Source organism: Globicephala melas, chromosome 2 (assembly GCF_963455315.2).
Source record: "Globicephala melas chromosome 2, mGloMel1.2, whole genome shotgun sequence".
Taxonomy (NCBI): domain Eukaryota; kingdom Metazoa; phylum Chordata; class Mammalia; order Artiodactyla; family Delphinidae; genus Globicephala; species Globicephala melas.
Genome location: NC_083315.2, coordinates 117,828,324 through 117,842,138, shown reverse-complemented (window position 1 = coordinate 117,842,138; position 13,815 = coordinate 117,828,324). Strand labels below are relative to the sequence as shown.

At 33.7% G+C, this 13,815-nt stretch overlaps 1 protein-coding gene across 1 annotated transcript in view; it reads left to right on the top strand.

Moving 5' to 3' along the window:
• The window catches only part of SEC23A (SEC23 homolog A, COPII coat complex component), a 65,424-nt gene that overhangs the window by 10,883 nt on the left and 40,726 nt on the right, over positions 1 to 13,815 (top strand). The window contains exons 6-10 of the mRNA XM_030854827.2: positions 1,401 to 1,480; positions 2,256 to 2,400; positions 6,610 to 6,768; positions 7,869 to 7,984; positions 11,686 to 11,809. Of these exons, the coding sequence (XP_030710687.1) occupies positions 1,401 to 1,480; positions 2,256 to 2,400; positions 6,610 to 6,768; positions 7,869 to 7,984; positions 11,686 to 11,809 (624 nt within the window). The remainder of the gene's footprint in view (positions 1 to 1,400; positions 1,481 to 2,255; positions 2,401 to 6,609; positions 6,769 to 7,868; positions 7,985 to 11,685; positions 11,810 to 13,815) is intronic.

Sequence of the window (13,815 nt, the reverse complement as noted above, 5' to 3'; positions counted from 1 at the left end):
ACTGTTATTTTTAAACTGTAAATTTATTTAAGGTAGTTTATTTCTAGTTCTGATTGTAGAATGCATTTTACTTAAATTATGTAATATATATGTAATACATAAAACATCTGCCTTTTTGAAACAATGAATGCATGCAAACTAAATTTTTTTCTCCATCAAAATGTTTTTATCTTCCTTCTCTACCCATCTTGTTGAAGAGAGCCTGGTCTTTGTTCCCCAAATAGTTCTGGATTCAAATCTTAAACTCTTCTAGTTGTGTGATCTTGGGCTGATCTCTTTGCTTGTTTTCTCCTCTTCTATGGAAAGGAATAAACAATACCTATTTTACCAGATTATTTTATTTTAATACTAAATGAAATAATGTAAGTGAGAACACTCAGTATAGTGTAAACTCTTTCAGGGCTTCATAGCAAAATCTAGATTAATACCTTGCTTTGCTACTTACTAGTTTTGTAACCTTAGGCAAGTTACTTAGCCCTTCTGAGTGTCAGTTTTCATTTGCAAGGCAGGAATTTAAAAATCTACTTCATTATATTTTGTGAGGAAATAGTATATACAAAGAGTTTAGCACAGAATCTGGCACGTAAGTCCTCAGTAAAAAGTTGCTGATCATTCTAGCAGTGTAGGAAATACTGCAGTATTGGTTCAATATTTTTTTTTTTTTGCAAATCTTTAGACTTTCTGATTTTCTGTTATATACTTTTATTCTATTACTTTATGATTAAGCATTTCTAGATTCAAGAAAATTTTAGTAAAATAACATTATTTTCATGTGTCTAGAGAGGAATTCTGCATACATCTAAAATTCAGAACAAAACTGGCAGTTTGGTTAGGCATTAAGTCAGAAAATTAAGAAGAATAGACGTACAAGGTGTGTGTACCTTATAAACCCCATTAATACAATTCCTTGTATCTCTCCTTTATATTTATTATAGTTGCAATTTTACACTTATTTAGCTAATGATTTAACTCTTGTCTGTTTCACCAGATATAAATTTCCATACGGTCAGGGACTATATATTTTTTTCAACATTAGATACCTGGCACATTGAGATATAGTTGCTGAAAGGAATGAATGAAGATAAGTTAAGAAATATAGACATTCAAGTTACACAGTAACTTATTTTTACTTAATTAGAAATAAAGTATTTCTGAGCTAGTATCCCTCTTTTTTGCTCACATAGCACCTTGTACTTTGCTGTCGTATGATGATCATTTCATTGTATTACTGTTTACCTGACAGTCTCCCCAACTAGAACTTTTGCTTTCTGAGGGAAGAGACTTTGTGTTCTTTATTTTTGTGTTCCTGATGCCTACAGAAGCACCTTGCATATCATAAATATTTGATACATCTTTGTAGGAGTAATTAAATGAATATCACAAAAATAATCTCTTTACAGGAAATGCTGGGACTCTCTAAAGTACCAGTTACTCAAGCAACACGTGGTCCTCAGGTACAGCAGCCACCTCCTTCCAATAGGTAATAAATACGGCAAAGAGAATTTTACAATTCATGTGGCTATTTTAAGCATCCTATATCCTTAACTTGAATGTAGGGATTCAGTGATACTATATTGTTAAACATTTTTAGGAATATAAATATTGCATTAGTATACTTTTTAAAGAGTTGAGGTAGAATCACATCGCTGAAAAGGTTGGTTTTTCATTATTACAGTGTAAGGAGTTTCTTTAGTTTTGATATATTCTTGATTTTCTAAGTTCAGAAAAACTTAATTTTTGTAGTTGAAGGCAGCCAAGCAAAAATAGTGCCCCACAAACTTTTCATTTTGCCTCCTTACCCTTGTAGTAGCTTTTTCCACTAAACTTACTAATCAGAGGTGGTCTTACTAAAACTGAGTTAATGTATCTTCTCATAATTAATTCAGTAACCTTAAAACTTACTAGATTGGTAAAAGGAAGATGCAGTCTCAAAGTAATACTTGGTTTGAGTGTTTTATTTATAGTAGTTGTACTCAGTGTGATTCTTCACCAGTGGGCAGCATCACCTGGGAACTTATTTGAAAGGCAAATTTTTGGTCACCACCCCAGACTTACTGAAGCAAAACTTTGGAACCAGCAATCTATGTTAAAACAAACCCTCCCACCAATTTTGATGTACACAAAAGTTTGCGAACCATTGTTCTAATGTGTATTCAAATTATTTTTCTCTATTTTTAAGAAAGTGGACAATTTGTTTCTTAAACCCTCACCCACAAACATTTATAAATGGATTTTTATTTAATTTTGTTTTGCAGGTTCTTACAGCCAGTACAGAAAATAGACATGAATCTCACAGATCTTCTGGGAGAACTGCAGCGAGACCCGTGGCCTGTACCACAGGGAAAGAGACCTTTGCGTTCCTCTGGGGTGGCACTTTCCATAGCTGTAGGACTACTTGAGGTAGTGACAATAGCTTTGTTTTGGAATGTAAATGTGTATGTGTGTGTATGGAATGATATGTACAAGATAATGTTGGGTGGAAAAATCAGGTCATAGGACAGCGCATATGTGATTTTATTTAAAGTTTGATCTGTGGTATATCCTTTTGTGTATAGAGAGGCTTCTGGAGGGATATTTACCCAATTGTTAACAGTGGTGAGTTAAGGAGAGTTTTACTTTTAAGTAGAATTTGAAAATTTTACACTTGACATATATTAGCTTTGTAATTAGAAGAGTTTTTTAAAAAATGTTTTTTAAAATTTGAAATGTTATTAAATTTATAGAAAAGCTGCAAAGGACTTTTTTTCTGAACTATTTGAGATTAAGTTGCTGAAGTGATGTTACCAACCCCTTGAATACTTTAGTTGTATTTCCTATAAACCAGGATATTCTCCTACATAACCATAATACAACTTTCAAAGTCAGGTTTTGAAATATATGATACGTACACTGATGTATTATACAATACATAACACTGATACACTACTACCATCTAATTCTCAAAACTCATTCAAGTTTCAGTGGTTATCTCAATAATTTCTTTTACTGAAAGGATTTAATTCAGAGGCATGTATGTAGTGGTTATGTCTGTTTAGTCTCCTTTAGTCTGGTATAGATCCTCAGCCTTTCCTTGACTTTCATGACCTTGGCACTTTGGAAGATTCAGGCCAGTATATAGAATGTCTCTCAAATTAGGTTTGTCTTGATGTAGCGTCACAATTAGATTGAGGTATTGCATCATTGGAAGGAATATCACAGAAGTAATGGTCTATTCTTACTGTATCCTCTCAGGTGGCACATGATTTTCATTTGCCCATTATTGATGATTATGACTTTGATCACTCATTAAGGTGTGTCTGCCAGGTTTCTCCACTGTAAAATTACTCTTATTTCCCCTCCTTTTGTAATTAATAAACATTAGATGGTGAGGATCTTTGAAACCATGCAAATATCCTATTCCTCATCAAACTTTCAATTTATTCATTTATTAGTATCACTGTGGATTCGTGGTTTCCTATTTTTTACGGTGAGTTATCTGTTACTATCAGTTTTTATTCTTTTAACTTTCTACTTTGACATAATTCCAAACATATGGAAAAGTTACAAGAATGGTTCAAAGAATTCCTTTAAACCTTTCACCCAGATTCCTCAGATGTTAACATTTTATTACATTTGCTTTATCCTTCTCTCCAGATATTTATATAGTGTGCTCTCTCTATAGATATAGATGTAGCTATATATAGGTATCTATTTATATGTTACACACATATAAATATTAAAAAACCATTTGAAAGTCAGTTACAAATGTGATGTCCCTTTACTTCTAAGTTCTTTAGTGTGCATTTCTTAATTACATAAGAACATTCCTTTGTATAACCACAGTTCATTTAACAATCATGAAATTAACATTGATATAACACTATTTTCTAATCTTTAAACTTTATTCAGATTTCACCAGTTATCCTAATAATACTGTATATTGTATTCACTTGTCATGTCTCTTTGGTGTCCTTTATTCTGGAACAGTTCCACAGTTTTTCTTTGTGTTTCATGAGGATACTTTTTAGGGGTATAGGCTAGTTATTTTGTAGAAGGACTCTCAATTTGGGTTTATCTGATCTTTAATCATGAGTAGATTGAACTTATGCAATTATGCCAGCCTAATTATCTTGCCCTTGTAAATTACTTGATCATTTGCTTGGAGTATTACTAGTATGTCCTGTGGGTTAATTTTCTCTAGTGCCTGGTGATCCTTTTCTATATGTGTATTCAAGTATTTTGTTTCTATAAAGTTTTCTTGTATCACAGTTTTAAGTGTTAGTTTTTTCATTGTTTTGTTTATCTTCTTTAAGAACTCCAATTATACATAAATTGGATCTTTGCTTGTTTTCTGTTTCAACCACTTTATCTCTGATTTTTTATTCTTATTTATTTCGTTTTCATGCTCTTGATTATTTTCTTGCTGTTCTTTAGTGCCCCTTAATAAGTTTTCATTTGAATCTGGCAGTTGTTCTATGCTGGCTGCTAGCTTCCTTCTTTCTTCCTTGTACTTTTCCCCAAACTGCCCTTGCTTGTGTGAAGGCTTGCATGGGAGATAGCTCACTGGGACTTAGTGTTTATTTATTTATTTTTTACTTATAAGTAACTTGAAGTTTGAATGCTTTTTGAGTTCTAGGTATGAAGGTGTGTGGTTTGTATACTTTAATTTGTTCTTGTTCTTTACTGATGTTTCAGCTTTACATGACTGCTGTTACCTCATCAGGATGATACCCAGTATGAAAACAGTATTTTTATTTGTTTATTAATCTAGTTTAAGAATGTTATAGAAGTAATAAGTATACCTAATAAAAACATTCAAATATGCAAGGATGTATAAAAATGAAAAGTAAAAGGCAGTTTTCCTTGCTCTTGCCTAGATTTGTTAATCATGAATTTTTAAAATTATCATCAAAATATATATCATTGACATTCTTTTCTGAAGCTATAATGTAGCTTGAAAATGCACTGTGTATTTTTGTTCAATAACTGCTTATAGAAATTAGAAATAAAAGCATTTCAAATATGATATATAAATATTGTTAATTGTGGAATAGAGTGGTTATACACATAGAGAAGGAGATGTAATTCTTTGTAATTGCAGTTTTGCTGCTTGCTGGGGAATCTTTCATGTATTAAAGTCTTAGGATACTTTTAAATTTTTTTTTTCTAGATTCCCTGTTTCTTTTGGATTGTACTCAGTTCTTTTGTTTATTATAAATTTTCTGAGTTCTTGCATGTCTAAAAATGTTTTTTAATTTTTCCCTCTCACTTCATTTGTACTTTGGGTCCCTGTCTTCAATAGGATCTTTGAGCCATTCCTCGCTAGTATTCTAACAGATAGTTTATTGGATAATTTGATGTAGTCTCATTCTTAGTCCTTTTCAGGAAACTTATTTTTCCCACTGAACATTTTTAGAATGTTCTCTTTAATTTTAGAGTTCTGAAATTTCATTAGGTTGTGTTTAGGTTTGATTATTTTTTCATTAATTATGTTTGGTTGTTGGTAGGTCCTTTCATTAAGACTTCTGTCATTCTTCAGCTTACTTTCTTTTTTTCTTTTTTATTCTATATTCATTAGATTGATGCTGGACTTCTGCATTTCTTCATATCTTTATTTTTTTTCCTCATGTTTTCCTTCTTTTCTCCTATTTCTTAGAGGTTTCTTCAAGTTTATTTTCCATATCTCTAACTTGGTCTTCAGACATGCTTTTTAGCCCATTCCTTGAGGTATTTTTACTTTTGCCATGATTTTAATTCTAGACTCTCTTGAGAGTTGTCATATTTGTTTTGATATTCATTGTAACATGTGTTCTGTATCTTTCAGCCCCCAATTTCTATGCTAAGAACCTTCTCTGGGAAGATTGCCTACTTTTCTCAGAGAGCTCTTCTTAGGAATTGCTAAAATCTGTTGTCATTAGCTGCTGTTTCTGGAGCTGACTGCACTTCTTTGGCCCATTGCTGCTTTTTGTGTTTTTTTGACTCTAAATGTAGAGTTTTTAAGATATTCCCTTGGGAAGATCTGGCTTACTTTTGGTATATATATATGTACATATATATATTTTAAATTATACATAATATATATAGTTAAAATTCTTTTGTCAATCCAGTACAATCTGTTGTTTGGATTCCTCAAAATTTCTAGTCTGCTGATAGTACTCTTTCTTATTTATTTTTTAAACAGTACCATTTATATCATTTCACTGGCATCTTGGGAAGAAGGGGGAGGTAGATTGAAGTACTCAATCCATCAGTTTGAATTAGAAATAAAAGTTGTGCATGTATCTTAAGCATAGAAAACAAAAATAACAACCAAACAGAAAAAGATACCCTCTTTTCTTCTTCTTTTCCTACTCTTCCCTATCTAGTACTAGTTAAGCAGGAGAAACATCCTTGCTTATAGGGATCAGGTTTATAGATTACTTTAAAATTAGGAAGGCATTGCTATTAGAATAGGATTTCAAAAGAAAGATATTCACACAAACATCTTGTTTTTAAATTTTGTTTTAAACATTTGATTATTCTTGGAAAATGTATGCTTTTCTAGAAAGAATATATAAAAATTCACTATCATAAATGTATATCCATATGTTTTCCTTTAAGCTCTTCTCATGAATTACTTTTTCCTGATAGTGTACTTTTCCCAACACTGGTGCTCGTATCATGATGTTCATTGGTGGTCCAGCCACTCAGGGGCCTGGAATGGTGGTTGGAGACGAATTGAAGACACCCATAAGATCATGGCATGACATTGAAAAAGACAATGCCAAATATGTTAAAAAGGGAACTAAGGTAATTTTGGTTTTTAAGTCTTTTTGCCTTATTAGAAAAATTCATTTGATGGAAGAGGAAGAATATAATTACTTTCTGATAAGTCTGATATTGTGATGATCCTGCAACTGCTCCTCAGAATTAGAGAAATAGTCTTTTTCTTCCTTGATAATTTGTTATATTTTTTCTGGTTTTAAATATTTAAAAACTTAATAAGGGGCACCAATAGGTGTCTCTTTAAAAACTACTCCTGAGAGAAAACCTGTGTGTCTTTTTTAATATTCATGTTAAAGAATGTCTTTCCCATCAGGAAGAATTTCTTGAATTTTCCAATTTTTCATTTCCAGGAGGCTGCCCTTTAGATATGTATATTGTTCATAGCTTGAATAGTCCATCATTTTCTCATAAGTTGTTCTCTGTTCATGTAACTTCAATTTTATCTGGGTTTGTGTCAGTACATTTTCACTACTGTTGATTCTTGATACCCTTGTATTGGTTCTGCTTGTTAATGTCCCATCCCTCCCCCCCTTTTTAAAAAAATTGTCTAGAGTTTACAATTTTAGTTTAGTTGTCCTGTATTATCTCATATTTCTTTTTGGTAGTCATTATTATATTTTTAGGGTGTAATTAATAACAGATAATTTTTGTCACTATTAATGGATGCTTTTTTTCCTGTCACCTAATTTCCCTTTTGAATTTGGAGTATTTCTTAGAGCTTCAAAAGAAGTTTTATATTTGTTTATCTTAATACTTTTGCTATTGTCTATTTTTCATGTTACTTGAGTATAGATTTATCCAGGAAAAAGAGTTCTGTGTTGTTCTTCCATCATGTATGTATGAAGAGCAACATGCCTTTCTTCAAGGTTAGCTTGAAATTTAGGAGTTCATTTAGAATGAATGGCATTTAAAGAAAAGAATGTGAGAGTGTCAGACTTATTAGAAGTTATCGTATCATTTTATGAGACGTTATAGAAAATTAAATTAGAACAAATCACACTTAAATTATTATGGATTATTCTTTTAGTATTTCTTAGATCATTTTGATTTATTAATGGCAAAAGATTTATAGGATGATTAAGTTTGTACATTACTTTGATTTGATCTTAAAAAATCTGTTGTAGCATTTTGAAGCATTGGCTAATCGCGCTGCTACGACTGGTCATGTTATTGATATCTATGCATGTGCATTAGATCAGACAGGTCTCCTGGAGATGAAATGCTGTCCTAACCTTACTGGGTATGTATATACGTTTTTACAAGTATTGCAGTTATAAACTAATAATGACACTTTACAAATATAAACCAATAATGGAAAAAAAAATAGTCATGATCCTGCCACTCCAGGGCAACAGCTATTAACAGTTTTTGATACTCCTTTCAGTAAAGCTTACTTTAAATTTTTTCTAAAATACAGTTAAAAAGGCACAAGTTCTGTTTGAAAAGATCATCTTCATACCCTTCAGTCATTGTTTTATATTATTATTTTGGTAGCTTTTTTGAGATATAATTCACATACTATAAAATTTACTCATTTAAAGCATGTAATTTAATGGTTTTTTTTTTTCTTTTAGTATATTCTACCCATCACCATGATTTTATTTTAGGACATTTACATTATCCCAGCAAGAAACTCTGTACCTATTAGCAGTCACTTCCCAATTCTCCTTCCTCCCCCTCCCCCTTTCAGCCTAGACAACCACTAAACTACTTTCTGTCCCTATAGATTTGCCTGTTCTTGATATTAGGGGGACACCATTTTATCCTTCACCATTAAGTATAATGTTAGCTGTGGATTTTTGTAGATGCCTTTATCAGGTTGAGTATGTTCCTATTCCTAGTTTGTTGGATTTTTCTTTGAGTGAGATGGGAAGTCATTAGAGAGTTTTCAGGAGAGGAGTGATATGATCTGACTTAATGCTTTAAAAGGATCATTTGACTTTAGTTGTCTTTAGTACGTAGAGGGACACAGGAATATCAAGTGGTGGCATCACAGCTGGTGAGAAGTGGTTGGATTTGGGGTATATTTAGAAGACAGAGAATTTGCTAGGAGGTTGGATCTGGGGTTTGAGAAAACCAAATAAGTCTAGAAGGATTGAGTTGTCCTTTATTGAAATGGGTAAGACTGGGAGGAAGAACATTTGGGGAGAAGATTAGGAGTTCAGTTTTGAACATGTTTGGTTTGAGATGCCAGTAGACATCCATGGGGAGAGGTTGAGTAGGCAGTTGGATATTAGAACCTACAAATGCAGAAGATAGGTCTGAATTTGTATCTAGAGATATAAATGCAGGAGTTGTCAGAATATTGCTGTGGTTTTTATTTTTTGGCTGCATTGGGTTGCTGTGCACAGGCTTTCTCTAGTTGCGGCAAGCAGGGGCTACTCTTCATTGCGGTGCGCGGGCTTCTCATTGCAGTGGCTTCTCTTGTTGCAAAGCATGGGCCCTAGAGTACATGGGCTTCAGTAGTTGTGGCACACGGGCTTAGTTGCTCCGCGGCATGTGGGATCTTCCCAGACCAGGGATTGAACGCGTGTCCCCTGCATTGGCAGGCGGATTCTTAAGCACTGCGCCTCCAGGGAAGTCCCTATTTTTGGTTTTTTAAAGCAATAAAAGTGGATGAGATTGTAAGATTGTGTAATTTAACACTACGAAGGTCATTGGTGACCTTCCTAAGAGCACTGAAAGTTGACTTAGAGTGAATAAGAAAAGGAACAGGAGGAGGGGATCGGAAGCAGCTGACATAGACCAGAGCTTCTCAGACTTTCATTTCACATGTACAAGTCAGTTGGATAGCTTGTTAAAATATAGATTCTGGATTTAGTATGCATAGGATGGGACTTGAAATTCTGCTTTTCAAACAAGACCCTTGGTGATGCTAATGTTGTTGGACCAAGGGCAACACTGAGTAGTAAAGGTATAGACAGCTCTTTCATAGAGGTTTGCTGTAAAAGGGAGTGGATAAGTAGGGTATGGTATACGTTGCCATTATTTTAGGATGTTTTACTAGGTTTAGTGATAACATAGATCGTTCTAGATGACATGTTTGCAAAAGTGGAAAATCTGAAAAAATCTACATGCAAACTATTAGAATTAGTATGTTAAGTTGTCAAGACTTCTAAATCAAGGTCAGTGTACAAAATTCAACTATATTTTTGTATAACAGTAACAAATAGAGTAGACCCTGGGACACCATGGGTTTGAACTGCACAGGTCCACTTATATGTGGATTTTTTTCAATATATACATACTATAGTACTACATGATCCTTGGTTGGTTGACTCCAAGGATGTGGAACCATGGATACGGAGGGCTGACTATAAAGTTTTACATAGATTTTTGACTGCACATAAGGGTCTGTGCCCTAAACTCCACATTGTTCAAGGGTCAACTATAAAAAGCAAACAAAATTTAACAGCATACAATCTATAATAGCATCAGAGATAACATAAATTAGGACTTTAGCAGTATCAAAAATAAAATTTCCATTGATTAATTATACCACATCAGTTTTTTTTCTTTTGCCTAATGTAATTTTTGATTGTTTTATTGTTATTTTAAAAACTACTTAAAATATTTTAAAAATATGATGAACAAATACATGTAAATGTTTGGACTCAGGTTGTATATGGATATATGTATCCGCCTTTTAATTTAAACAGTAGAAAGTTTTACATAGCTTCCCCTACTTTGCATTTTTTTACTGATATCTTGGAAATGGGTTTATAGTAGTACAGTTGACCCTTGAGCAATTTGAGGATTGGGGGAACTGACCCTTTGTATAGTGGAAAGTCTGAGTATAATTTTTAGTTGGCCCTCCATATCTGTGGTTCCTCTATATTTGCAGTTCTGCATCCTCAGATTCAACCATCAGTGGATAGTGTAGTTCTGTAATATTTACTACTGAAAAAAATCCGCTCATAAGTGGACTCACGCAGTTCAAAACCTGTGGTTTTCAAGGGTCAACTGTATATCACTCCATTGTGTGGTTGTACCATATTTTATTCAGCTAGTCTAATACATGGTCATCTGGATTGTTTCCAATCTTTTATTATTATAAATAGTACTTCAGTGAATAGACTTGTGCCTGTATTTTGCTTTTTGGTTTTTGTTTGCCCGATTATCTTTGGGATAGATTCCTAATAGTGGGGTGGCTGGATTACAGAGAAAATACATATGTAATTTTGTTAGATACTGTCAAGTTCCCTTGCATTGGGTTTGCACCATTTTCCATTCCCATAAGCAATTATGAGCATGCCCGTTTTTCCACAGCCTCATCAACAGAATATGTTGTCAGACTGATTTGCTGATTTATTAGGGTGGAAATGGCATCTCAGAATAGTTTTTATTTGACAGTGTTTTTTAAAACTTAAAAAAATTTATAAAGGTACATGGTTACTGAAAAAAATTTAACAGTACTTAAGTGCATAAAGTGAAAATGCTCCCAAAATATGCCTGTATTCTCATTCACTGGGTATAACACTGTTAAGTTCAGTGTGACACACAGAGACAATATATGCATATACACACACTACACATGGAGATATTTATTTTTAAGAATGACAATGAATGCTGTGAACTCTCAGATGTCTTCACCAGTAGGGAGAACTGGGTAACTGGGATGGGAGAGACACATATATTACTATGTACCCTTTTGTACTTTTTGAATTTTGTAATGTATAGATGTATTACCTATTTAAAAAAGAATTTTTAAAAATTACTGAGGACAGATACAAGTGTTAGGGGCACTCAGGTACCCTCAGAATTGAGATTATTTGTGGCGTGGGGATATTTTCATATAATTGAGTTTTTTAAATTAATGTTAATATCACACATCTTGGGAAATATCTTTAAAATTTTGTTGGTAGTGTTGAAAAATAATTTACTTTTCTGGTTTTACACATGGACTCTTGTGTCACATTGTTTTTTCCTCTTTCCATGCAGAGGATACATGGTAATGGGTGACTCTTTCAACACTTCCTTATTCAAGCAAACTTTTCAAAGAGTTTTTACCAAAGATATGCATGGACAGTTTAAAATGGGCTTTGGTGGTACATTAGAAATAAAGGTAAGAACCAAAACTTGACATGTATGGTATGTTACCAAGAGAGAAATTTGTAGGCTTGATCATAATTTTAAAACATCATCAATCAAATTCAAGATATGCTTTAAAAATAGTGGTTATTTTGTATTGAAACCTGGAGTTAGAGATTTGTTCACCAGAAAAATGTTCATCGTTAAATGTACAATGAAATTTTACTTGAGCATCTCTAAATAATTGTTAAAACAAGAGGAAATTATATAAGTAAAATTTCCTTTAACTCTATTTTTTGTTTATATAGGGTTTAACTTTTTAAGTATAGGCATACCTCATTTTATTGTGCTTCGCAGATACTGCATTTTTTTACAAATTGAAGGTTTGTGGCAACCCTGTGTGGAGCAAGTCTGCTGGCACCATTTTTTCAACAGCATTTGCTCACTTCATGTCTCTGTGTCACATTTTGGTAATTCTCACAATATTTCAAACTTTTTCATTATTATTATATTTGTTATGGTGATCTGTGGTCTGTGATCTTTGATGTTACTATTGTAATTGTTTTGGGGCACCATGAACCGTACCCATTTAAGACAGTGAACTTAATCAGTAAATGTGTGTGTTCTGATTGCTCCAGCTGCTGGCCGTTCCCTTGTCTCTCTCCCTTTTCTCAGGCCTCTCTATTCCCTGAGACACAGCAATATTGAAATTAGGCCAATTAATAACCCTACAATGGTCTCTAAGTGTTCAAGTGAAAGGAAGAGTCCCACATCTCTCACTTTAAATCAAAAGCTTTGTGAGGAAGACATGTCAAAAACCAAGACAGGCCAAAGCTAAGTCTCTTGGTTCCAAACAGTTGGTCAAGTTGTGAATGCAAAGGAGGAGATCTTAAAAGAAATTAAAAGTGCTACTCCAGTGAACACACAAAGGATAAGAAAGAAAAACAGCCTGACTGCTGATATGGAGAAAGTTTTAGTGGTCTGGATAGAGGATCAAACCTGCTACAATGTTCCCTTAAGCCAAAGCCTAATCCAGAGCAAGTCCTGTCCTCCCTTCAATTCTAGGAAGGCTGAGAGAGGTGAGGAAGCTGCAGAAGAAAAGTTTGAAGCTAGCAGAGTTGGTTCATGTGGTTTAAAGAAAGAAGCCAGCTTTGTAACATAAAAGTGCAAGGGGAAGCATCGAGTGCTGATGTAGAAGCTGCAGCAAGTTATCCAGAAGATCTAACTAAGATAATGAATAAAGGTGGTGGCTACATAAAACAACAGATTTTCAATATAGATGAAACAACCTTCTACTGGAAGAAGATGCCATTGAGAACTTTCATAGCTAGAGAGAAGTCAGTGGTGGGCTTCAAAGGACAGGCTGACTCTCTTCGTTAGGGACTAATGCGGTCGGTGAGTTTAAGTTGACCTAATACTCATTTACCATTTCTCGAGATCCTTGGGCCCTTAAGAATCTACTCTGCCTATGCTCTATTAATGAAACAACATAGCCTGGATGACAGCATATCTGTTTACCACATGGTTTACTGAATATTTTAAACCCACTGTTGAGACCTACCACTCAGAAAAAAAAGAATCTTTTCTAAATATTACTGCTCATTGACAATGCACCTGGTCACCTAAGAGCTCTGTTGGAGATGGACAATGAGATTCAAGTTGTTTCCATGCCTGCTAACACAACATCCATCATGCAGTCCATGGATCAAGGAGTAATTTCAACTTTCAAGTCTTATTTTTTAAGAAATACATTTCATAAGGCTATAGCTACCATAGACAGTGGTTCCTCTGATGAATCTTGGCAAAGTAGATTGAAAACCTTCTGGAAAGAATTCACCATTCAGATGCCATTAAGAACATTTGTGATTCGTGGGAAGAGATCAAAATATCAGTCTTAACAAGAGCTTGAAAGAAGTTGATTCCAGCCCTCATGGATGAATGTGAGGGGTTCAAGACTTCAGTGGAAGAAGTAACTGCAGATATAGTGGAAACAGCTAGAGAACTAGAATTGGAAGTAGAGCCTGAAGATGTGATTGAACT